This window comes from Larus michahellis, chromosome W (assembly GCF_964199755.1).
Source record: "Larus michahellis chromosome W, bLarMic1.1, whole genome shotgun sequence".
Classification (NCBI taxonomy): Eukaryota; Metazoa; Chordata; class Aves; order Charadriiformes; family Laridae; genus Larus; species Larus michahellis.
In genome coordinates this window covers 4,678,803-4,703,250 of record NC_133929.1, presented here as the reverse complement: position 1 = coordinate 4,703,250, position 24,448 = coordinate 4,678,803, and the positions used below count along the sequence as shown (strand labels likewise).

General features: G+C 44.8%; 1 protein-coding gene across 13 annotated transcripts in view; it reads left to right on the top strand.

Moving 5' to 3' along the window:
* Positions 1–24,448, top strand: part of LOC141735684 (transportin-1-like) — a 104,884-nt gene that overhangs the window by 8,366 nt on the left and 72,070 nt on the right. For 6 of the 13 annotated variants that reach the window (XR_012584809.1, XR_012584810.1, XR_012584811.1 and 3 more), the window contains 2 exons: positions 7,955–8,068; positions 10,411–10,486. Coding sequence is in view for 9 of the 13 variants with exons in the window: in XM_074568762.1 (XP_074424863.1) it covers positions 7,955–8,068; positions 10,411–10,486 (190 nt within the window). In the remaining 4 variants the exon portion in view is untranslated. Of the gene's footprint in view, positions 1–7,413; positions 7,815–7,954; positions 8,069–10,410; positions 10,487–24,448 lie in introns of those variants that run through there. The other 7 variants (XR_012584812.1, XM_074568763.1, XM_074568767.1 and 4 more) reach the window with 5 other exon arrangements.

The following is a 24,448-nucleotide window of genomic DNA, read 5'->3' as shown; positions in this document are numbered from 1 at the left end:
AGAAGCGTGGCCAGCAGGTCGAGGGAGGCGATTCTCCCCCTCTACTCTGCTCTCGTGAGACCCCACCTGGAGTACTGTGTCCAGCTCTGGGGCCCTCAGCACAGGAAAGACATGGACCTGTTGGAGCAGGTCCAGAGGAGGGCCACAAAAATGATGAGAGGGCTGGAGCACCTCTCCTATGAGGACAGTCTGAGAGAGTTGGGGTTGTTCAGTCTGTAGAAGAGAAAGCTCTGGGGGGACCTTATTGTGGCCTTTCAGCACTTAAAGGGGGCTTATAAGAAAGATGGGGACAAACCTTTTAGCGGGGCCTGTAGTGATAGGAGAAGGGTTAATGGTTTTAAACAAAAGAGGGTAGATTTAGACTAGATATAAGGAAGAAAATTTTTACACTGAGGGTAATGAAACACTGGCCCAGGTTGCCCAGAGAGGTGGTGGATGTCCCATCCCTGGAAACATTCAAGGTCAGGGTGGATGAGGCTCTGAGCAACCTGCTCTAGTTGAAGATGTCCCTGCTCATTGCAGGGGGGTTGGACTAGATGACCTTTAAAGATCCCTTCCAACGCAAACCATTTTATGATGATTTTTTCCTTTATGCTTGTTGAATACATGAGGAGCAGAGCTATTCATTAAATAAATAAAGAAGTAACATACTTCTGTCTGAAGAGTGGAATTACCTGCCATCAGGTTATCATGCTTACTATTTCATCTGCTCAATGGGATTCCACAGTGAAGGCTTTTATGGACATTATCTGCAAAAATAATTACTGCTCTTCACCTTTGGGAAAAGAAACCATGAAATTCTGGACAGTGATGCCACAACAGTGATGAGGCAGAACAGCTCTCTGTTTCTCACAAGCAACAGTCTAGCAGATTTCCTGAGCAGGTGCATTATCATAACTAAGTACTCTCAGAAAAAGTCCATTATCAAGTTGATATTCCATGATGAGCAAATCATATTACAGACTTATTTGCCTCTAATATTGAAGTGTCCAGTGTTCCAGGAAATTTGAGTTCAGCTTCATTACAAGGTGTCATACTATGGGATCAACTGCACATGTGCACAATTTCTAGTATAATGCGCAATATAAGTCAAAACCAGTTATAGAAAAAAGTTAATATAACTTTTCTTAGTTTCTTCAGCTTCTTATTCTACACGTAGACCTACCAGCCCTAGGGGATGAATGAGAATCGGAAGCGAAGGTCAAATAACTGTACCCAAATTTGAAATTATATTATCTGAAAGCCCATACATTTGCTGCTTTGAATGTTGCTAACAAATTGCTCCTTACGGATAGAAGAACTTCTTCTATAAAACAAAGTTCTTTTTTAAGATCATTATAACCATACCAATGAAGGAGATTCTTAGTTTGATACATTACAGAAACTTTTTACTTGAGCCCAAGGCTTACCATTGTACATTGGATCATGTTGGATTTGTCTTACATTCCATCAGGTGGATTTCCTGTTGGTACTGTCTTAATCGGCCTTTTGTCATCCTATGACATCGAAGAACTCTTAAAAATGTTTTTTTTTGTCCTTAGTTACCAGAAGAGATCCCACTCCTGCATATGGGAACTTAATACTACTTGTGCAAATCTTACGATGAAGTATTGTGTTCAACTTTTGGTGAATATTCTTTACATAATTTCACTTTCAACAGTGAAATTAGTTACTGTTGCATTAGCCAGAAAGTAGTAAGCTTACAGCCTTTTATTTCTAATATTTTTATATAATTCTCCACAAATATAAAGTAATGCTGAAATCCCATCTGAAAATATTTTTTTAAAAGTTTCCTCAGACTTCTCTTTAAAACAATCCATTGATTTACTTGTGTTCTATCATAATAACTAATCAGTTCTGGAAAAGCAGAAAATTAACTTCATAGATGTTTAAGTCATGGACAGAAAATCCTTTCAGACTGTCTTTCCATCTGCCTCCTCAGTAACCTCTCCTGTGCTTCACAAGGTCAAACTATCTTCTTCTAAAGACTTTTCAAATAAATCATTGTGTAATAAATATTAATCTTGTATCATATGGTTGAACCCAGGAAGATTGCACTAAATGTTTTAGAATGGTTTCTTGTTTGATATGCTGGGTGTGAAGACTACCAGTATTTTTTTTAAGTGAAAGCTTAGGTCGTGTCTCCAGGCAGAATGCAAATTAATGCAAAATAATGCAGTGATAGCTATTCTGCATGAGCTCCTTCACATAGACACACTTATTCTGTGTTATAAGAGCTTTTTTTTCTGCTTAGCTTAATTCACATGTGTCTCAGCCTGAAATAAGAGAGTTTACACAGAGAGCTATTATGGAATATCATTATTTCCTCTGTGCATACAAACCTTCTATACATAGAGGTATAGAGAGATGCTATAAGCAGTCTGTGTGGAAACATGGAAGCCTGGATCTTAGCAATGGATTGGATGATTGGTTCCCATTATAAAATACCAATATTACAGATAGCAGTGCCTGAACTTTGTGACAACAAGGAAGGTAGCTCATTAGAATTCTCTCTAAAAGAAAAAAAAAATCCAATATTAACAGTGTAGTAAAACTAAAGACAGGAAAAATGTTTCTAAATGGTAAAGTGGCTGAAACTGTCTAACAATTCTGAAATTAGGACAAATTTGAGAATGAATTTTTATTAGAGAATAATTATTTGAAGCTAGTTTCAAAATTGTTAGCAGAGAGAAATTGTACTTCAGAAAGGTACAGCTTGGAGACTATGGCATTTGAGGGATGGGACATCTTCCTACTAGTTCAAATCTCTTTTTTGGCTGGGTGTTGGCAGGGATTTGCACCAGAGTCTCCTATTTCTCTTTTCAGTGCACTGAGACTACTGGAGGGGTGGGGAGGGTATTCTGTTATAAGTCTTCTAACTGTTTGTGCTGTCTACATTTGTCTTTTAAATATTAACTGTCAATTATTATATAGGATGCTGATTAGGAAACAATTTCTAATCCAAGTTACCGTTAATATCTGTTTATAATATAATGGAAAACAATTTAACAGGGGAGGTTAAAAGACCTAGCACCAAGTACACTGTAATGTGATAGTAAGGATACTTTCCAGAAAAATCTGGGTTCATCACCCTAGGAAGAAGCAAGAATTGAAGCCTGCCTTGTGCATTCAGAGATACTACTCTAACTACTAGATTTTGAATGAGATAGCAATGCTATATATTTTAGCCACTCCTTTTGTTTCCTTGTATGAAAAATGCCAGAAATGCATCGTTTCAGCCTGATCTAATGGGACATTGTGAGAGAGAAAGGGAAGAGAGTGTTGTCAACAAAACCAAAGGTAAAAAATTTACGTGTGGGCTCTTTATGCATTCTTGAGTAGAACAAGGAAAGGTTTGTGGAGAGAGAAATAAATAAAAGGTATAGATTAGTTTGTTTGCTGGGATTTTTGATAATCTTTTAATATTACGCACTGTTGTGATACCAGTGGATTCTGGATAGTGTGTGACATTTGAAGCTTGGATAATAGAGAAATCAAAGATTATCCTCAGCATTTGTGCAAGTCTTCAGTGAACATATATCTTCTTAACATATATAGGTGTAGCATTTCAAATTTATTTCTGGTGCATTCTACTGATTGAGTGGGATGAACTAGGCCATCATATGTTTTGATGAATAGCTTTCCTGCTTCTGCCTGGTATTTAGTTTAATGTTGATTCCTAATTCCTTTTTACACAAGAAGATTCTTGCTTGAGGGAAACAGGTACTAAGAAACAAAGACAAAGGATACAGAAAGAAACAATTTTCTCTTTTTTTTTTCTATAATGTTCTTTGCTTTCAATCTGAATTTTTTTCTTGACTCAGTTAAATTATTTTCCCTTCTCTTGCTTCCTTGCAGAATTTAAAGGGTTAGAGATGGGTAAGAATAACTTCAAAGTAATGATCAAGAAGAGAAGGTATCTGACAAGATGAGGTACCTGCTTTGATTTCTATATATGCTGAGTAGTTCCCAGTGGCAAAGAATCCTGTATGGGACCTAAGGAGGAACGTACCCTGGAGGACGATCATCTAAAGCTTTTAGATGTCCCCACTAATTGTAGAGGTTCCCATTCATACTCTGATTTGTAGGCCTTTTTCTCTCTTTTCCATTGCAGAAAGATCTTACCAGGTTTTAATTCTGGTCATGTTCATGGAAAGGAAATCTATGTCAGTTTTTCTTAGTTATGGATCCACGGCCTGCTTCTCTTCCTGGTTTTTCCTGTTCTGTCTCTCAAACTTCCTTTCTGATCTCTTCCCTTGTTTTCCCTATTTAATCTTATTTTTTGTCTAGTGCACTTGGTTTCCTGATAAAATTAGACAGATGTTATCCTTGTGTCATAATTTATGAATAGTAACTTTTGAAGCTCTAATAAATTGCAACCAAATTTGACAGTGGGCCAAAAGTCTCAAAGATAATCAAATGTCTACAACCTTCCTGGCAAGGCAGCAGTTAGGGTAATGAGACACAAATTAGCACTTCCTTGATTTGTTGGACCTCACCTTTCATCTGCTCCATCTACGCAAGCATCACTATGGAGAACTCTCCTTCCCATATGGTTGTGAGCCATGAACATTGGTTTTAATGGTCTGGGTCTGGCTAACCCAGATCCTTTGCTTGACACTTTTCTGTACTAGAGGGAAACTAGTGGAGATTCCCACTGCTCACAAAAATCTCGTATAAACCTTTGTGCCCATCCTTTCCTACTGGTGGCAAGCCTTTACTCTCCTACCTTACTGACTCCATCTTGTAGGTATTTCAGTACAATAAGCTCTCAGGAGGTGTGCTGCATTAGCTGTCTGTCTTCCAAACAGCCCTGCAATAACTATGGCAATTGCTTAAACAGAAGAGATTAAGAAACATGTCCTGTTTCTTGGTTGTTTTTTTTTAAAGCTGGTTTTGTTCTCTCATGTGTTGTGCTGCATATTTCTCTGCTATGTAGCTATTTCCTGCTTCTTATTTCGGTGTGCATGCTTTCATGATTCATCAAGTACCCTCTTTCACTGTCCTCATTATCCAGATATGTAGATATTATAAGTACACTGCCTGTCTTACTAGTTGCCTATGATGGTTCCCTTTGCTGTTTTGCTGGAAACTATGCTGTGGGTACTAGTTTTGGCTCCTTCAAGAGTGGTACCTCAAACCAGGACACTCATCCTTGGTCACTATGTTTCCCCTCACTTCCAATAAAGCATGGAGATTCTCACTAGCCCTCCTTTTGTTGCTAATGTATTTATAGAAACTTTTTTTATTGTCTTTTATGGTAGTATCCAGATTAAGTTCTAGTTGGGCTTTGGCCCTTCTAATTTTCTCCCTGCATAACCTCACGACATCCTTGTAGTCCTCCTGAGTTGCCTGCCCCTTCTTCCGTAGGCCATAAACTTTCCTTTTCTTCCTAAGTTCCAGCCAAAGATCTCTGTTCAGCCAGACCAGACTTCTTCCCCATCAGCTCATCTTTTGGCATATGGGGATGGCCTGCTCCTGTGCCTTGAAGATTTCCTTGAAGAATGTCCAGCCTTCCCGGACTCCTTTGCCCTTCAGGACTGCCTCCCAAAGGACTCTGTCAACCATGCTCCTAAACAGGCCAAAGCCTGCCCTCTGGAAGTCCAAGGTGGCAGTTCTACTAACCCCCCTCCTTACTTCTCCAATAATTGAAAACTCTATCATTTCATGATCACTGTGCCCAAGAGCCTCCAACCCTCACATCACCCACAAGCCCTTCTCATTTTGCAAACAACAGGTACAGAAGGGCTCCTTCCCTAGTTGGCTCCCTCACCAGCTGTGTCAGGAAGTTATCTTCCACACACACCAGGAACCTCCTAGACTGTTTTCTCTCCACTGTATTGTATTTCCAGCAGACATCTGGTAAGTTGAAGTCCCCCAGGAGAACAAGGGCTAGCAATTGTCAGACTTCTCCCAGCTGCTTATAGAATATTTCATCTGCCTCTTCATCCTGGTTGGGTGGTCTATAAACAGACTCCCACCATGATATCTGCCTCGTTGACCCTTCCCCTGATTCTTGCCCATAAACACTTGACCCTTTCATCACCATTGTCAAGCTCTAGACAGCCAAAACACTCCCTAACACACAGGGCTACCCCACCTCCTCTCCTTCCTTGCCTGTCCCTTTCTGAAGAGTTTATAGCCGTCCATTGCAGAACTCCAGTTGTGAGAGTCATCCCACCATGTTTCTGTGATGGCAACTATATCATAGTTTTCCTGCTGCACAATGGCTTCAAGCTCCTCCTGTTTGTTGCCCACGCTGCATGCGTTGGTGTAGATGCACTTCAGTTGGGCTATTGATCTCACCACCTTTTTTTGTGGGAGAAGCCCTAATTCTTATGTGACCATTCCCAGGCACTTCCATGATTTCTAGCCCATCAATATCGCTTGTGTCTTTTCTGCCGCATGGATCTCCATCCCCTACCTCCCCTGAGATGGCAGACCAAAGGCTCTTGCTAGCACACCGTCCCTGAAACATCGGTGTGCCGCCCCCAGGCTTATCTCTAGTGAGTCTGGTGTTATCCCTTTCCCCTTTCAAATCTAGTTTAAAGCTTTTTAAACTTTATCCTTCTGTATTCACCGTTGGTGTGGCCTCACCTTGAGTACTGTGTGCAGTTCTGGGCCCCACAATTTTAAAAGGATGTGAAGGTCCTTGAATGCATCCAGAGGAGGGCAACAAAGCTGGTGAGAGGGCTGGAAGGCATGTCCTATGAGGAATGGCTGAGGACTCTGGGTTTGCCTAGTTTGGAGAGAAGGAGGCTGAGGGCAACCTCATTGCTCTCTACAGCTTCCTGAGGAGGGGACGTGGAGAGGGAGGTGCTGAGCTCTTCTCCCTGGGATCCAGGGACAGGAAGCGTGGGAATGGTTCAGAGCTGTGCCAGGGGAGGTTCAGACTGGTCACTAGGAAGCATTTCTTTACCGAGAGGGTGGTCAAACACTGGAAGGGGCTTCCTAGAGAGGTGGCTGATGCTCCAAGCCTGTCAGTGTTTCAGAGGCATTTGGACAATGCCCTTAATAACGTGCTTTAGCTTTTGGTCAGCCCTGAAGTGGTCAGGCAGTTGGACTAGATGATCATTGTAGGTCCCTTCCAACTGAACTATTCTATTCTATATTTGCAGAAATTGCTAATTTTGACCTGAGTTTTCCTTTGGTGTATTTCGAGGCTAAGGATAAGATACACTAGGCCTTCAAAGTAGGTTATTTTGAGTTTCCCCTCTTGCATAGTTGGTCCCTCTTTACACGTGAATTTGAGAGCTTATGAAATCTACCCAGCATTAAACCAAAACACGTAGAAGTAAAGCAGACGAAAAAGCAGGTACCGTATTCCTAACTCCTGGGTCTGCACTCGCATTCCTGCTCCTCCGTGGGTGGCAGCCTCCTAGCTCTCTGTCCAGGCGCTGCGTGTGCGCTGCCGCAGCTGTCCCGGGGAGGCTGGGCTGGGGCTCCGCTTCGTCCCTCGCCTGTTGGGGCTGCTGGAGCTTTCTCTCTGTTTTCGGGTGGTGGGGGGAGGGGCTGTGGAGGAGGCGCCCCGTTTTCCACCGCCCGGGATTGAGGGGCTCGTATTTTGTCGCCCCCAGGCTCCTGACGGTGTGGGACACTCTGGGGAAAGGCTGACGGCGGCGCCGGCGGGCCCGAGGCGGCTCGGGCGGGCGGAGGAGTGCCCAGCGCTAGGACCCAGGAGGACGTGAGGTGGATCTTAGGGACATATTGCAAATTCGCCGTGACTCAGTCCGCTCGGTGCGGTGTACAGCGGGCGGCGGCGGGAGCAGGTCAACGCTGTTCGTCTGTGGGGCTAGGCTCAGCGGGGTGTGCGGGTGAGAGCGGGCCGGGTACCGCGCAGCTAGCTAGCTGCTAGCAAGCTAGCTTTCCGCCTCCTCCTCCTATCCACCCTCCCCCCCATCGGCTTGGGGCCTGCTGCGCCGCTAACCGCGGCCGCTTGTTTGGTGTTTTTCAGCAAGCCAAGATGGAGTATGAGTGGAAGCCCGACGAGCAGGGGCTTCAGCAAATCCTGCAGCTGCTCAAGGAGTCTCAGTCCCCGGACACCACCACGCAGAGAGCCGTGCAACAAGTATCCTTGGTCGAGGCCTACGCCGCGCGGGCGGGTGGGACAGGCAGAGCGGGGCCGCGGCGGCCCGGGCGGGTGCTGGGGAGGCCGGGGGCACCGGGTGGGGGCAGCGCGGCCATAGGCCGGCGTTGCGACAGGCGGCTGTGACGGCCGGGCCTGCCCAGGGAGCCGCCATAGTGAGCGCTGTGGGCTGAGCCTTCGCCGGAGCGGGTGTCCGTGGCGCGGCGTTTGAACTGCGGAGTCGGCCTGTAGGCCGCGGGGCCACCTTCCCCTGCCGGGATCCCGAACACCTCTTGTGAGCCCGGAGACAAGGTTCGTATTTTTCTTTTTAATGCCCTGGCGTGGCTGCTTCGGTTTCTGCTGCTTTCCCAGGTTACCCCACGCTGGGCCGCTGCCAGAGCCCAGCCCTCGGCCGCGGCGGATCCCGCCGAGAGGGCTGGAGCGGGGGGGGGCCGCTGCCCGCTGGGCTGAGTTGGTAGTGCGGCGCGGGGTACCCGTCACCCCTGCGGCAACGCGGGACTGAGCAGGGACTTCCTAAACTAACCTGGCGCTGGGATTCAAGGCGAAAGCCGTAGCTGTTGGGAGGAGTGTCCCTGGTGTAGCCGCTGCCTGCATGCTCTCGTTGGCCTGCTGGTTTTGACACTGTATCTTGCTACGTTGTGAGGATTTTTCTGCTTGCCTAGAATCCTGAGCCTGAAATACTGTTCTATATTTCATGAGAAGGGGGAAATCTACCGTATGTGGCTTCTTGTGCAGCTTTGCAGTGAGTTTTATGTTAGTGTTGTAGATTGTTGATTTGTTGTTTGGGTGTTGTGTCGTTCCCCCCCTAAGTCTCTCTTGATCTTAAAAGTGACGAAATAGCAACATTTTAAGGAACAAAGACTGACAGAGGAAAATTTTACATTAAGACTAATAGAAGCATAAGGCTTGCAAAATAAAGCTCTCATCTACTGTTTCCTACTTCTTGAGCTAACTGTATAAGTGCTTTAATATATCTAGAGGTCCTGAAAGGTTATCCTCCTATGAAAGATGAGTTTAGCATCTTGATTCCTTTTTAAGGCATTTGCTTGAAGGACTTCCCAGAAAGCAACATAATTCATTTATGTAGGTAAGAAAATATATACATATGTTATTTTAGGAGTTTAGCTTGAAGCCAAATTTGCTTGACTTCTCAGCTTTCCTAACAGATGTGGTCAAACTTTGGAAAGCTTCTGTTCTTATCTGAAAGGTGAAGGTAGCTTTCATCTTGTTCTTGCACCTATGTTTCAGATTCTTAAGATGCTATTGCTTCCTTTGAAAAATACTATACAGAAGTGGCTGACTTAAGTGTTCTGATAATGCCCCAAACTTAAACAGGTGCTCTTTTTTAGTATTTCAAATACATAAGTCTTTATAGCAGCAGTGTTTATAGTGTAGCTTTCATGTAAAATTACATTTTAAAGCTCTGCTTCAAATAACTTAAAGGCATCTGGCTTTTTTATTTTTTAAAATAGCAGTGTACTTGTAGGATGGGCGATGTAGGTGATACTGTCTGTTTTTAAAGATGAGTAGAAATTTACTGAACAAAAGTGCTGTTAACTGATGTTTGAAATTCTTCTTAAATGGCAGTGGTAACTCCTTGCTGTGCTGAAATACCTGTGCCTTCAAGGAGGTCCTCATATGTTGGCCTGTAAAGTGTCCAGAGAGGTGTCATTCTAGAAAATCAGTTTGTGTACAGAAGGAATTTTTTTTTTTTTTTGAGACTATGGATAAGCATGAACTTCTTGGTACAAATATCTGGGCATTTACAATTAAACAGATTCTCACTGTTGAAAGCTCAGGCTGTGGCTAGTTAGCATCATAAAAAAGTATATGATTAATTTTGAAGTGAGAAGCTTATCAAAATCATAATAGCCGTCATATTTTAATGCTGAAATGCTGTCGTGGCTTTTATTTATTGTGGAGAAAATAACGACGTATTATGGGATTGTGCCTCTAGATTCCTTAGTTTTGTCTGGCTTCTAAGTGTAAATATTGAAATCTAAAACTGTACAGAGGAAAGTGGGGGGGTATTGTTTTTTGTTTGTTTTGGGGGGGGGTGGCTTTAAAAATATTTTTAAGTATCTATTAATCTCTGTGTCTGTCCCTGGATTCTTTTTTCAGATTTCAACATAACTAAAAGCTACTGCTTCAGTATGAAAATTACAGAAACTGTTTTCAAATTATAAGCTCACAACACACAGGGTATGAACAATCACAGCTGTTTAAAATGACACAGTAGTACATAACTCAATAATCATAGTATTCAGAAAGCTATAAATGCTGTGTGTGAAGATTCAAATTTCCTTAACAGTTTCTTTCTTCAGAAACTAGAACAACTCAATCAGTATCCAGATTTCAACAACTACCTGATTTTTGTTCTTACGAAGTTGAAGTCTGAAGGTAAGTTCTTGAGATATTGACTGTTTTACTGTATTTTTTTCTTTTTAAAATTTATTTAGCTTGAAAGAAATAGGAAGTTGATTTCTATAGTCAGTTTGCTGGTTGGTTGATCTCCATAGTCATATAGAACTCTTCTTATCCTCTCAGGAGCCTTTGTGGAAAAAGATCTGATAACATGTTGGTGCTTGTAGTTTCAGTCTTGAAATAGATTCCATTCTACATGTCCTATGAAATCTTCCCAGAAATGTGGGAGCATTGTACTTCTATCAGACTATAGTGAAATTGTGGAATAACTGCATTTCATGGTGATGAATTGTGACTGTACACGTTATAAAATGTACTGCTAAATCCAGTTGTGATCATGATCTCCCTAGTAATCAATCTGTTAAATATTTCAAAGATCGTGTACTAGAGTTGTCCAAAGATTATATCTGTCAGAATCCTCATTCTGAAGTCTTAATTCTAATAAAATGTAGTTACTTACTGTTGGCTTATTTTTATGGACGTTAGTACAAACTGTCTATGGCATACTGCGTAGCCTCTTCCAGTTGTTAAATTCAGGCAGTTCCTTAGTAATGATCAGGGGGTGTGAAAGACTTTCTTTCCAGTGTACTACAGCTACTGATTTGTGAGGTCTTTGCCAGTGAGGGAGACGTATTTCAAGATCTATTTTGGCACATCTTCTGTCTTTACATTTGTTTGTACTTAATGTGTTTGATTTTGGGAGTGGGGTGTGTGGGGGTGTTTTTTTTCCTTAGTGTCCTGCTACTAATGCTTTTTCTGCCTTCTAGTGCTTCATCTCTGAGTTTTTGAATGCTTGCTTTTTCACTTTGAATTAGATTTTACTTACATGTGGCCCTGTAACATTCAGAGCATCAGCAAGAACATTTATGTTATGTTTGAACTAGTGTTTTGGTTGTGCTGTCAGCTTACTTCCGTAGGAAGGAAAGAGAGAGGAGGAGGAGGAAAGTATATTTTCATATTTGAAGGCTGAAGTATATCCAAATGTTTTTGTGTGTTCTATGTAGGAAATCTCCTGATAATCTTTAAGGCCTTGGGGAAATACCTCAAGGTTGAGAGAGAGATCGCTTTCAAGACCTGAATCAGCCAGGACATTAAATTTTTGAGCAAGGTGCTAGTGTAGATATAAAGTATTCAATCATAGAATCATAGAATGTGTTGGGTTGGAAGGGACCTTTAAAGGTCATCTAGTCCAACCCCCCTGCAGTCAGCAGGGACATCTTCAACTAGAGCAGATTGCTCAGAGCCCCATCCAGCCTGGCCTTGAATGTCTCCAGGGATGGGGCCTCCACCACCTCTCTGGGCAACCTGGGCCAGTGCCTCCCCACCCTCACCATAAAGAACTTCTTCCTAATGTCTAATCTAAACCTGCCCTGCTCTAGTTTAAACCCATTGCCCCTCGTCCTATCCCTACATGCCCTTGCAAACAGTCCCTCCCCAGCTTTCCTGTAGGCCCCCTTCAGGTACTGGAAGGCTGCTATAAGGTCTCCCCAGAGCCTTCTCTTCTCCAGGCTGAACAACCCCAGCTCTCTCAGCCTGTCCTCATAGGAGAGGTACTCTAGCCCTCTGATCATCTTTGTGGCCCTCCCCTGGACCCATTCCAACAGGCCCACGTCCTTCTTGTGCCGAGGGTTCCAGAGCTGGACACAGTACTCCAGGTGGGGTCTCACGAGAGCAGAGTAGAGGGGGAGAATCACCCCTCTCGATCTGCTGGCCACGGTTCTTTTGATGCAGCCCAGGATGCAATTGGCCTTCTGGGCTGCAAGCACACATTGTTGGCTCATGTCCAGCTTCTCATCCACCAGTACTCCCAGGTCCTTCTCTGGACTTGTTAATATGTATGCTATCAATATGTACTTGTTAATGAGTATGCTGTCATACTTTAATTGCTCATGTGCTTTATACCATTAACAGAAAAATGAAAAATGGACAGTCTGGTTGTGGGATTTGGAGTTCGTACAAAGAATATGGCAAGAGGGTTGCTCCATATCTTCCCCCCTCCCCCCCGAATCTATTTTCTAATACTGCCGTACTTGCCAATTTCCCTTTCTTCATTCTGTTCACCACTTGAGCTTGAGGTTCTAGATATTGATGTGTGTTTAGTCATGTGTCAGAATATCTTTCCAACAGCTCTCCTTAGATTATCTGATAGTCTTTTTTTCCCATTCTTAATGTTTACACGCATCAGTCTGTCTGGAATGGAATGAAGGGTAGGAGATGCTAACCCTTGCAAAATGGCTGTTTTAAAGTATTAAATCTTGGGGGGAGTGTTGTGGTTTAACCCCAGCCGGCATGACGTCACGTGGTCTGGAATACCCCTTTGGTCAGTTGGGGTCAGCTGTCCTGGCTGTGTCCCCTCCCAACTTCTTGTGCACCCCCAGCCTGCTTGCTGGCGGGTGTGAGGAGCAGAAAAGGCCTTGACTGCTTAGCAATGACCAAAAACATCAGTGCGCTATACCAGCTGCCAGCAAGAAAGTTAACTCCATCCTAGATGAAGTCATGACAAGGGGGTATTAGGATCTGGCAGGTTGAGGGGGGGCAAGCAAGCTGGGGAGAAGTAGCAAGTTAACCTCTTGGTTAAGGTGTTTGGGATCAGCCTGCATTGATATCTCTCACAGGTACATCAGGTAGGTCTTCTGTGAGATGTCTGATGTGAAGATGTTTCTTCAGAGAAGCTCTTGTCCTGCATCAGTGACATTTTTAGTCATAATCTTTTGTTCAAGGCAGCTGTTTTCAACTTTGTATTCCTAGTTCAGGAAACTCGCAGACTACTGAAAGTGCCATAATTGAGTCCAGTGTTGGTGCTTTTCATAGTACTTGTCAAGTTCCAAATATCCTGTTACCTTGCTTGGGTAGGACTAATGAGGGATGACAGATTTGCTTTGAATTCAACCAACAGCCCTCTGTTGTCCCTCATTAGTCCTGCCTAAGCAAGGTAAAGAGACTTTTAGAACTGCTATTCAGCAGTCAGAATATTCTTACTTCCTCTTTTGGACCAGTAGGGGAAAATGTACTGAAGACAGTTACCTACCTGATGAGTCCATCACAACTAGGATAGTATTCTTTCCTCTCCTCTCCTGAGGAGAGTTCTGTTGGCAGTCTATCCTACAGCCTTGCCGAGGTTGTTGGCTAGGGGAAAGAGCTAGTGTGCTTTACACCACAGATATTTTTACTGTTGGAAGTTCACGCTTTTGTTATGACCATACTGTCTCAGCAGAAGGAGCCATGGAAATAAGCTTCTGACATCACTGACAGCTTATTCAATGGAACTTAAGGTGGTTTGATAGCTAGTGCATGAGAGCGCTTGATTTGATAGCAGGTGTGACTAACCTTTGATTCGGTTTTTGCCACTGTTGAAACAGCTGCTGAGAAATCTGTGCTTAAAGAACCATTTAGGTGACAGCTGCTGAATGTGGGAATTCTGTAATGGTTGATTAAAACATGTGTTAAATACTCTTATTTTACCGCGATGGAGGTTGTACCAAGTTGCCTGCAGAGGCATAAGACTCAGGCCAAATACAAATAACTTTGCAAGCAAACTTTTATTTGCAAACAAATAACTTTGCTTGCAAAGCTGGCTGTTTCACTGAGGCCTGCCTCTAAGATAACTTATGTGTAGGTTAGGGATTTGCTTTGTTTTAGCACCAGAGGTATTACATTTCAGTTGCAAAAATTGTAAATTTTTTTTTTTTCATCCAGTGTTAGCTTTATCAGGCTCCTGTGTCTGAATATATATGACTTGCTGGATTTAGGTCTATTGTGGTATTCCTACACATGTATGTGGTGTTTTTTCTGTTTTTAAACTTCTGTGGGCCTTGTTAAGCTTGGGTCCTCCTGGAAACAGGTGTTGCCCTGCTATGATTTCATCAGTGGATATATGGCCTGGCTTGCAGCTATGGTATATGCATGCCTTAGCTTTAAGCACTTCCTTTCTTTTTCTTTAAACTACTGTGCATTTCTAAAGACAAACCCCAATGTTACAAATATCATAGAACATAAAAAATATTGAGGAAAGGGCATGCAGTCCTGGAAGTCAGACAGTAGGCAAGCTGATGGAATAAAATATGATCCCAAGCCATTAAAGACTGAGGTATAGGACTCTAGAAGGTACTTCCCTCAAGGCATGGTGCTCGGAGATCTTCCTTAGTTGGGTGAGATGGAGTCCAGATAACCTGGAAAATATCTGAAGAAGTTTGTTTTTACTAAATTGTTTGTAAATAAAATTTATTATTTAGATGCTCTGTTAGCATAGCTGTTCCTTCTTGGTTTGGCAGGCATAAAACCTGGCAGATAATGTAGTGGCACTGACACTACACAGTGGCGCTGTTGTGGGTTTTTTGCTTGTTTGTGTGTGTTTGTTTTTTAATGTCCCCTGAGCTGAGCTCAGAATCCTATAAGCCTCTCTTCTGTTACTGAGTTGTTTTCTCGAGTGTGTGCATGTTGGTGCTGCTGCTTCTTCTCAGATTGCTTCTTTATTTTATATGTGTGTGGTGGGTTGACCCTGTCTGGCCGTCAGGTGCCCACCAAGCCGCTCTCTCACTCCCCCTCCTCAACTGGACAGGGGAGAGAAAATATAACGAAAGGCTCGTGGGTTGAGATAAGGACAGGGAGATCACTCAGCAATTACTGTCATGGGCAAAACAGACTCGACTCGGGGAAATTAATTTAATTTATTTCCAGTTAACACCAGAGCAGGATAATGAGAAATAAGAAAAAAATCTAAAAACACCTTTCTCCCACCCCTCCCTTCTTCCCAGGCTCAGTTTCACTCTTGATTCTTCTACCTCCTTCCCCCAAGTGGCGCAGAGGGATGGGGAATGGGGGTTGCAGTCAGTTCATCACACATTGTCTCCGCCACTCATTCCCCCTCAGGGGGAGGACTCCTCACACTCTTCCCCTGTTCCAGCGTGGAGTCCCACCCACGGGAGACAGTCCTCCACGAACTTCTCCAACGTGGCTTCTTCCCATGGGCTGCAGTTCTTCATGGACTGCTCCAGTGTGGGTCCTTTCCACAGGGTGCAGTCCTTCAAGAACGGACTGCTCCAGTGTGGATCCCCCATAGGATCACAAGTCAAGTCCTGCCAGCAAACCTGCTCCAGTGTGGGCTCCTCTCCACAGGTCCTGCCAGGAGCCTGCTCCAGCGTGGGCTCTCCATGGGGTCACAGCCTCCTTCAGGGAACATCCATCTGCTCCGGTGTGGGGTCCTCCATGGGCTGCAGGTGGCTATCTGCTCCACTGTGGACCTCCATGCCTGCGTCACCATGGCCTTCACCACAGGTTGCAGGGGAATCTCTGCTCTGGAGCACCTCCTCCCCCTCCTTCTTCACTGACCTTGGTGTCTGCAGAGTTGTTTCTCTCACATATTCTCACTCCTCTCCCCAGCTGCTGTTGCACAGCAGTTTCTACCCCTTCTTAAATATGTTATCACAGAGGTACTACCACCGTCACTGATGGGCTCAGCTTTGGCCAGCGGCAGGCCCATCTTTTTTGTAGGGAGGGGCCCAAAACTGGACACAGTATTCCAGGTGGGGCATCACCAGTGCCGAGTAGAGGGAGATGATCACTTCCCTAGTCCGGCTCACCACGCTATTCCTAATACAGGCCAGGATGCTGTTGGCCTTCTTGGCCACCTGGGCACACTGCTGGCTCATACTCAGCTGGCAGTTGACCAGCACCCCCAGGTCCTTTTCTGCCAGGCAGCTCTCCAGCCACTCTTCCCCAAGCCTGTAGCGCTGCATGGGGTTGTTGTGACCCAAGTGCAGGACCTTGTTGGCCTTGTTGAACCTCATACCATTGGCCTCGGCCCATCGGTCCAGCCTGTCCAGATCCCTCTGCAAAGATTTTCTACCCTCAAGCAGGTGTCGCGTTAAAAGGACTGTAGTTTCGATATTTGTCTGTCAGAGTCCCAGGACTTTCACTGATTTACTATCAGAGTCCCACCAAAGGACTTTCACTGAATCAGATTCACAAATAATCGAAATTAGTTACTTTATTGAGAGCGACAGTCGCAGATTCGAGATTGCCGTTGATAAATTCACTGACTACAATAGCACTAATTACTTAAGGTTAATATTGCTAGCAAAAATAACGATAGTACAACAACCTGGGGTAACATTCCCCAGAGGGTGACAGGCGCAGCGCTTACCCAGAAAGGCGTCCCTGCCTGGGGTGGAGGGAGAGAACGCAGCCCGTCGACTGGTCCGTCACGTATCAAGTTTCTTCTCTCCCAGTTTAGCAGTCATTTTCTCCATTCTTTTATCCCCAAAATTACGAGGTTTCCCTCCCCTAGGTGACGTGTAGTATGATTTGGGTGGAGAGACGAGTGCTATAGTCATATATGTTTAGCATGAGCTCTATAATCTTCATTAGCATATGCAGGGGTGTCAACTTTAATATGCACTTCACAGGTAATGAGGCAAAGGTCAATTACCGGGCATGGGAGCCTCTCAAGGAAACAAAGAGCTGCACAAGGTCTCTGTTATCTTGATTTTACTGTCTCTGCTGATGAAAAGCAGGGCTGTCCTGGCTCCCCAAGACTACCCTGTTATTTATGTATCCTGTGATAGCCGGACAAGCCTTCACTCCCCTGGGTTGCACAAGAGAGAGCAAAGCCAGTCTTAATTGCTCTTTGAGCACAGAGACTTCACCTCATTATCCAAATTCCACATTATCCACACCGTGACTATAGTCACTCGCATCGAAATCCAAATCACACTCTCATAAAATCGATTTTGCGGGTATCCCTTACATTAGACCCCTTCCTCCACTTCAGGATTCACCTTCAATTCTGTCCCATCAGAGATCATCCGCACCTGATGAATTAACATCTGGGTCAACATAGATTTAACACAAGCCAATATCATACAAAAAACAATGAGTACAATGACTACAATAATCACAGATTGCAATAAAGAAGCAAGCCATCCTGATAGTGAAAATCCTAATCCTTGTAATAGCTTATTCAACCATGTTGTTTCCATCCCTTTCCTCAATTCGCGGCTGGCCTTTGCCACACGCTTTATGTGATCTAGTTGTTCGTCAAGATCTGTAGTCACATTTGGTATGTGAACACAACAGGTATCATTTACTAAGTCTAAATATCCACACACTCCATTTTCATGCAGCAATAGAAGATCTAATGCCAGTCTGTTTTGCAATGTCATTTTTGATGTTGCCTGCAGCTGTTCATTTAATTTTTCCAGTCCAACCCGAGTCGCATTAGCCAATGCTTCAATTTGTCCCGTAAGGTTATACAGCATCATGCGATTCTGGAAAGCCATTATCTGGGGTGTAAAGATGGATTCCAAAGTCCATCCAACTACATTTCCTGTCGTCGGATGCTGCCGAGGGTCTCCTGCTTCCCGTTTGATCCGGCCCCATAGAGGTGGCACAAGGGGTTGTTTTTGCCAGAGAGGACAGAGTGTCAGCAATCCCAGTGCGTGTTGGCGTCGTGGGCCTTCCACTGGCAAATCGGTAGTCCATGGTCCGTCACTACTAACCCAAACAGTGCGTCCCATAGAAGGCAATGGTAGCTTTCTGCAATTTATATGGGTATCCTTAACTGTCAAACGTGACCAGGTGTCATTGATACGAGTGTTATATTTATGGCAAATACAACCCAGGCGAAGGGCTGGAGCTATCGGGCCCAATTTCTGAATTTCACTCTCATTGCTAGTGCAATTGTAAACTTTGGTACAATTCCAATTATAGCGTTTTGGTTTAATGGAACGAGAAACCTTAAAATCGGTATATACATCAACAAGGGTCTTTGATGGTCCAATGGTCCCATCCCAATCAATGCACCAGTCAGTGGTCTGCATGTAATGCCAGTCACCCGTTTGGGGTTCTTCCCATATTTTGGGTAAGTGCATTCCCCAGGGAAATTTGTCACATGTGGTTTTGATTGTTGCATGGGAATATTTACCTTCCCAGCAGGTCTCTTTCTGGCCATTGTACAACCAGCCGAGAGAATATATTGTAGTGTTTCCAAACTTCATCTTGCCTACGCTAGTTTTTGTCATGGCCGTAAAGGTTTGATTTAGATCAAGGGTTAAAATTCCCCAGTCCAAAGGTGAAGCAGCGGACTTGGGTAGAGGCAAACATGCTGTTATTTGGCTGGCATTATGTATGTGCCCAAAAGCACGGATCAATTGCAATACAAGGTTTGAGGAAAAACTCTATCCACAGGTAGACAACAAGAGAATACCCAAACTATATTTTACCAGCATCATGGTTAAAATTTCAGTTGCAAAACTATTATCAACACTACGAAAGCAAATCAGATTGTTACAGCCATTAACAAGCCTTAAGGACACTCCAACTCTGTGTAGGATAGGCCGTGGTCCCAGGTGCAATCTGTTGTCATCAGTGTTTCTGCAAAGTAAAACAAAAGAGAATGCTCGGTCGTACTCTGACCGGCAGAGTTAAGTTAAAAGGTAGGTACCACCCATCTGGTACTAACTCGGTGTATTTTCCCAGAACTGTCCTTTGCTTCCCAAGCATAGAGATTCTTTGGAGTTGTTAACACCATTGCCACTGTTCCAATCTGGGGCATTTTGACCATTACTGGTTGGCCCGCATAAAATCCTGTAGGATATTCCCCTGGTTTAGTGTGTACTTTAGGGACAATGGTGGAGGCTGATACACAAAAAGCTTTCATCCTCGGGCATCCATCTCCACTCCACCGATTATTTAACTGATAGGTAGCATCAGACAATCGCAGGTGCCACCCATGTTCATATGTTTTAGCGAACCGTTTGACCAACCCATTTGTTCGCTCAAAAATACCATTAGCTTGGGGATAGTACGGCGTATGGAATACCCATCGAATCCCTTCTTCCTTTGCCCAGTCTTGGACTACTGTAGCTGAAAAGTGTGACCTGTTATCACTTTGAATCTCCTCAGGAAGGGGAAGTGTGCTAAACCACTCTTTCAAACATCGGACAGTGTTCTCCCCAGAGGCAGCTGCAACTGCTGTAGCCATGGTTACTCCTGAAACAACTTCCACCTCCACTGGTATGGTTTGTTGTTTTGGTTTTTTTTACCTCCTGAAAGGTAGACTGGGCCTATGTAATCAATCTGCCAAGTGTGCCACAGTGTCTTCTTATCTCAGATATGCTGGGGATGGTCTTTGTTAAGTCGTAAACGACATTGTGAACAGGCTGTCACCATTTGTTCACACAGCTTTACTGATACAGGCCATCCATGTGTGAGGCACTCCCTGGATTTGCGTTACTAACTTTGCAATATTTGATACAACAGCAGTTAAAGGTGTAGTATCGGCATTCAATCACCTATGATCAATCATAAGCTGCCACTGCCTGTTCAGCCTTTTTACCAGCCAGACAGGAGAATTATATGGGGAGAAAGTGCAAGTGATAATATCTCTTTCTTCCAAGTCTGCTACCACCCCGTCAATGCCTGACTGTACGGTCACTGGCAGCAGGTATTGTCTCACATTGGTAAGTTTTGATGGGGGCAAGGGTATAGACATCCCTAATAAATTTACACTTTTTGTCTCATCCTCTCCTGTGTTAACTCCCCCAGCAAAGCTCCAAACTGAGCCATCAGGGAGTTTCCATGTTCTGCCAAATAATAAATCAAATCCCAATATGTTAGTATTGCCTGCATCCACCAATACCTCAGTTCAAGTCAATTTATCTCCCCCCGGGAGTCATAAAGTGATCCTTGCAGTGGGACATTCCTTTATGATCCCGTCAATTCCTGTGAATTTTAGCTTACGGTGACCGGGTTTAACATTTAGGTGTTCTGCAGTCTTTTTAGTAATCACTGATATTTGGGCACCAGTATCAATAAGAAAATTTACAAAAACTCCCTGAGGTCCCACTGGTATAGCGGTACTTGGTTCATGATGTTTATTAGAGAGCCACTGCTTAGCTAACACCCTCCAGGCAGGGTGGCTCACTGTCCTCCCCGGGGGCATAAGTTTTTTACGGTGTATCTTTCCTGTCAATCAAATCCCTCTGTGGCGCTGAGGGTGGGGGTTTGTCAGGGGCTATATGCCTTCCTGGTGACTGATCTCTCTTTAGCGAATCAGTTCTCCTGCTCAGCAATTTTACCAGAGCTCGGAGATCAGCAGTGGATGAGCCGTGTAACAACCGTCGAGACACTCCCATCGCCACAGCCTGTCGCCAGAGGTCATTGCACTCCTTATCAAATTTGGGTTTGATCTCTGGTTTTGGCTTAGGAGTATAGACTTGATGGGCTCGGTGAGGGGGAGGGTCGTGGGGCCTCTCAGCGGTCGAGCCAACCCAACCCATCCTGTGTCCATAATCTACCAGTTCTTGTACAAAATCGCCCCAAGTAGTTACACGAGCCTGTTCTGCCTGGTCTCTCCGTCGCGTACCACCCTGTTGCACTACATTTTGGGTGGCTTGTATGCGATCTTGCACATTTGCCACATACGTCTTTAGACTATCTGGGAGTCCACGGATAAGGGGGATTAATCTAGCTGGATCAATAGGGGCTGACATTGGGGATTTCCTTAACAAGTTCTGCTCATACATTGCCTGTATACAGGCTGCCTTTTGCACAGATGCAGTCAAGTCAGTGAACCCTGAAGTCTTTATCACACAAGGGTCTCTCCTATCTTGTGGATCAATACCACCGGCCCAGTAAGCAGCCCGTGTGGTCAATGAATAATTATGATCACCCGGCATGGTGGTTAAAAATACTCCAGGACCCCAATAACCTCCTGCTTCTTCTTCACTTAACAAAACGTTATCCCCTCCTGTGAGGGATACACGCCACACGTACTCAGTCTCGGACTCCCCTGGACGCCGCGAGTATTTTTCCCGCAGTTTAGCTAAGTCAGTAGGAGACCATGGGACAGTCCGCATAGTGGTACGATCGCTCCCCCCCTCATTTGTGACCTCAGTTTTAATGAGCGGCCGTACGGATACAGGCTCTGGGGTATAATCATAATTGGAACCCTCCTCCGGTTCATCAGAGTCATCATCATCATACCAGGTATCTCCATCCCATGTTTCAGGGTTAGTATGATGAACGATTTTGCAGATCTGTGCCATGGAATCACTAGCGGTCGGCATCGATTCCAGCACAGGGCTCAACTTTTCCCGAAACGGACTTTCTATGGATTTTTCACCAACAGCCAACAATAACGTCTTAAGCAGCTCATTTTCCTTCTTTAAATTTGCAATTTCGATTAGGAGAGTATCTACTCGCGTTCCTAACTGTTCCCGCTCAAAACTTAGAGATTTCTGTAACACTTCATTGTATGACTTTAAAGTAGCACATTCCACATCTGCAGTTCGTTCAGGAGGCGGGGATTCCTTAGCCTCCTGCTGTGCACGTGATAAACAAGCTCCTAAAATTGCACAGACAATTCCTTTACCATCTTTAACCTTCTGCTCACTCCTGCACTGTTCAATTCGCTCAATTATTTTATCTTCATCTTTCCAGAATTTCTGGGCCCACTCTAGTCCTGCTTGGGACGGTGCACACTTATAGTTTTGTAGCAGTTTATCCATGGCAAACCCTGCTCACTGCGCCAATTTTTTACTGTCGCGTTAAAAGGACTGTAGTTTCGATATTTGTCTGTCAGAGTCCCAGGACTTTCACTGATTTACTGTCAGAGTCCCACCAAAGGACTTTCACTGAATCAGATTCACAAATAATCGAAATTAGTTACTTTATTGAGAGCGACAGTCGCAGATTCGAGATTGCCGTTGATAAATTCACTGACTACAATAGCACTAATTACTTAAGGTTAATATTGCTAGCAAAAATAACGATAGTACAACAACCCGGGGTAACATTCCCCAGAGGGTGACAGGCGCAGCGCTTACCCAGAAAGACATCCCTGCCTGGGGTGGAGGAAGAGAACGCAGCCCGTCGACTGGTCCGTCACGTATCAAGTTTCTTCTCTCCCAGTTTAGCAGTCATTTTCTCCATTCTTTTATCCCCAAAATTACGAGGTTTCCCTCCCCTAGGTGACGTGTAGTATGATTTGGGTGGAGAGACGAGTGCTATAGTCATATATGTTTAGCATGAGCTCTATAATCTTCATTAGCATATACAGGGGTGTCAACTTTAATATGCATTTCACAGGTAATGAGGCAAAGGTCAATTACCGGGCATGGGAGCCTCTCAAGGAAACAAAGAGCTGCACAAGGTCTCTGTTATCTTGATTTTACTGTCTCTGCTGATGAAAAGCAGGGCTGTCCTGGCTCCCCAAGACTACCCTGTTATTTATGTATCTTGTGATAGCCGGACAAGCCTTCACTCCCCTGGGTTGCACAAGAGAGAGCAAAGCCAGTCTTAATTGCTCTTTGAGCACAGAGACTTCACCTCATTATCCAAATTCCACAGCAGGTCGACACTCCCACCTAACTTGGTGTCATCTGCAAACTTACTGAGGGTGCACTCAATCCCCTCCTCCAGATCATTGATAAAGATATTAAAGAGAACCAGCCCCAGTACCGAGCCCTGGGGAACACCACTGGTGACTGGCCACCAACTGGATTTAACTCCATTCACCACCACTCTCTGGGCCCAGCCCTCCAGCCAGTTTTTAACCCAGCATAGAGTGCTCCTGTCCAAGCCATGGGCAGCCAGTTTCTCCAGGAGGATGCTGTGGGAAACTGTATCAAAGGCCTTACTAAAGTCCAGGTAAACAACATCCACAGCCTTTCCCTCATCCACCAAGCGGGTCACCTTGTCATAGGAGATCAGGTTTGTCAAGGAGGAGCTACCTTTCATGAACCCATGCTGCCTGAGCCTGATTGTCCTTCATGTGCAGCATAATGGCACTCAGGATGATCTATTCCATGACCTTTCCAGGCACCGAGGTCAGACTGACAGGCCTGTAGTTCCCCAGGTCCTCCTTCTGGCCCTTCTTGTCTACGGGCGTCACATTTGCTAGATGCCAGTCAACTGGGACCTCCCCGATTAGCCAGGACTGCTGGTAAATGAGGGAAAGTGGCTTGGTGAACACTTCTGCCACCTCCCTCAGTACCCTCGGGTGGATCCCATCTGGCCCCATAGACTTGGGTATGTCCAGGTGTTGGAGCAGGTCCCTCACCATCTCCCTTTGGATTATGGGGGCTTCATTCTGCTCCTTGTCTATGTCTACTAGCTCAGGGGTCTGGGTACTCAGGGAACAACCGATTCTACTACTAAAGACTGAGGCAAAGGCGGCATTAAGTACCTCAGCCTTCTCCTCATCCTTTGTCACTATGTTACTGCCTTCATCCGGTAAAGGATGGAGAGTCTCCCGAGTCCTCCTTTTGTTACTAATGTATTTATAGAAACTCTTTTTATTGTTCTTAACATCCAAAGCCAGGTTAAGTTCTAGTTGGGCTTTGGTCCTTCTCATTTTCTCCCTACATAGCCTCACAACATCTTTGCAGCCTTCCTGAGTGGCCTGCCCTTTTTTCCAAAGGCCATAAACTCTCCTTTTTTCCCTTTGTTGCATCCATATCTCTCTGTGCAGCCAGTCCGGTCTTTTCCCCCGACGGCTCGTTGTACGGCACATGGGGACAGCCTGCTCCTGCACTTTTAAGACTTCCTTCTTGAAAAACAACCAGCCTTCCTGGACTCCTTTGCCCTGGAGGACTGCCTCCCAAGGGACTCTGTCAAGCAGGCTCCTGAAAAGACCAGAGTCCTCCGGAAGTCCATGGTGGCAGTTCTGCTGACCCCCCTCCTTGCTTCTCTAAGAATTGAAAACTCTGTCATTTCATGATCTCTGTGCCCAAGACAGCCTCCAACTGTCACATCCCCCACAAGTCCTTCTCTGTTTACAAACAGCAGGTCCAGCAGGGCTCCTTCCCTAGTCGGCTCCCTCACTATCTGTGTCAGGAAGTTATCCCCAACACACTCCAGGAACCTCCTAGACTGTTCCCTCTCAGCTGTATTGTGTTCCCAGCTGATATCTGGTAGGTTGAGGTCTCCCACCAGGAC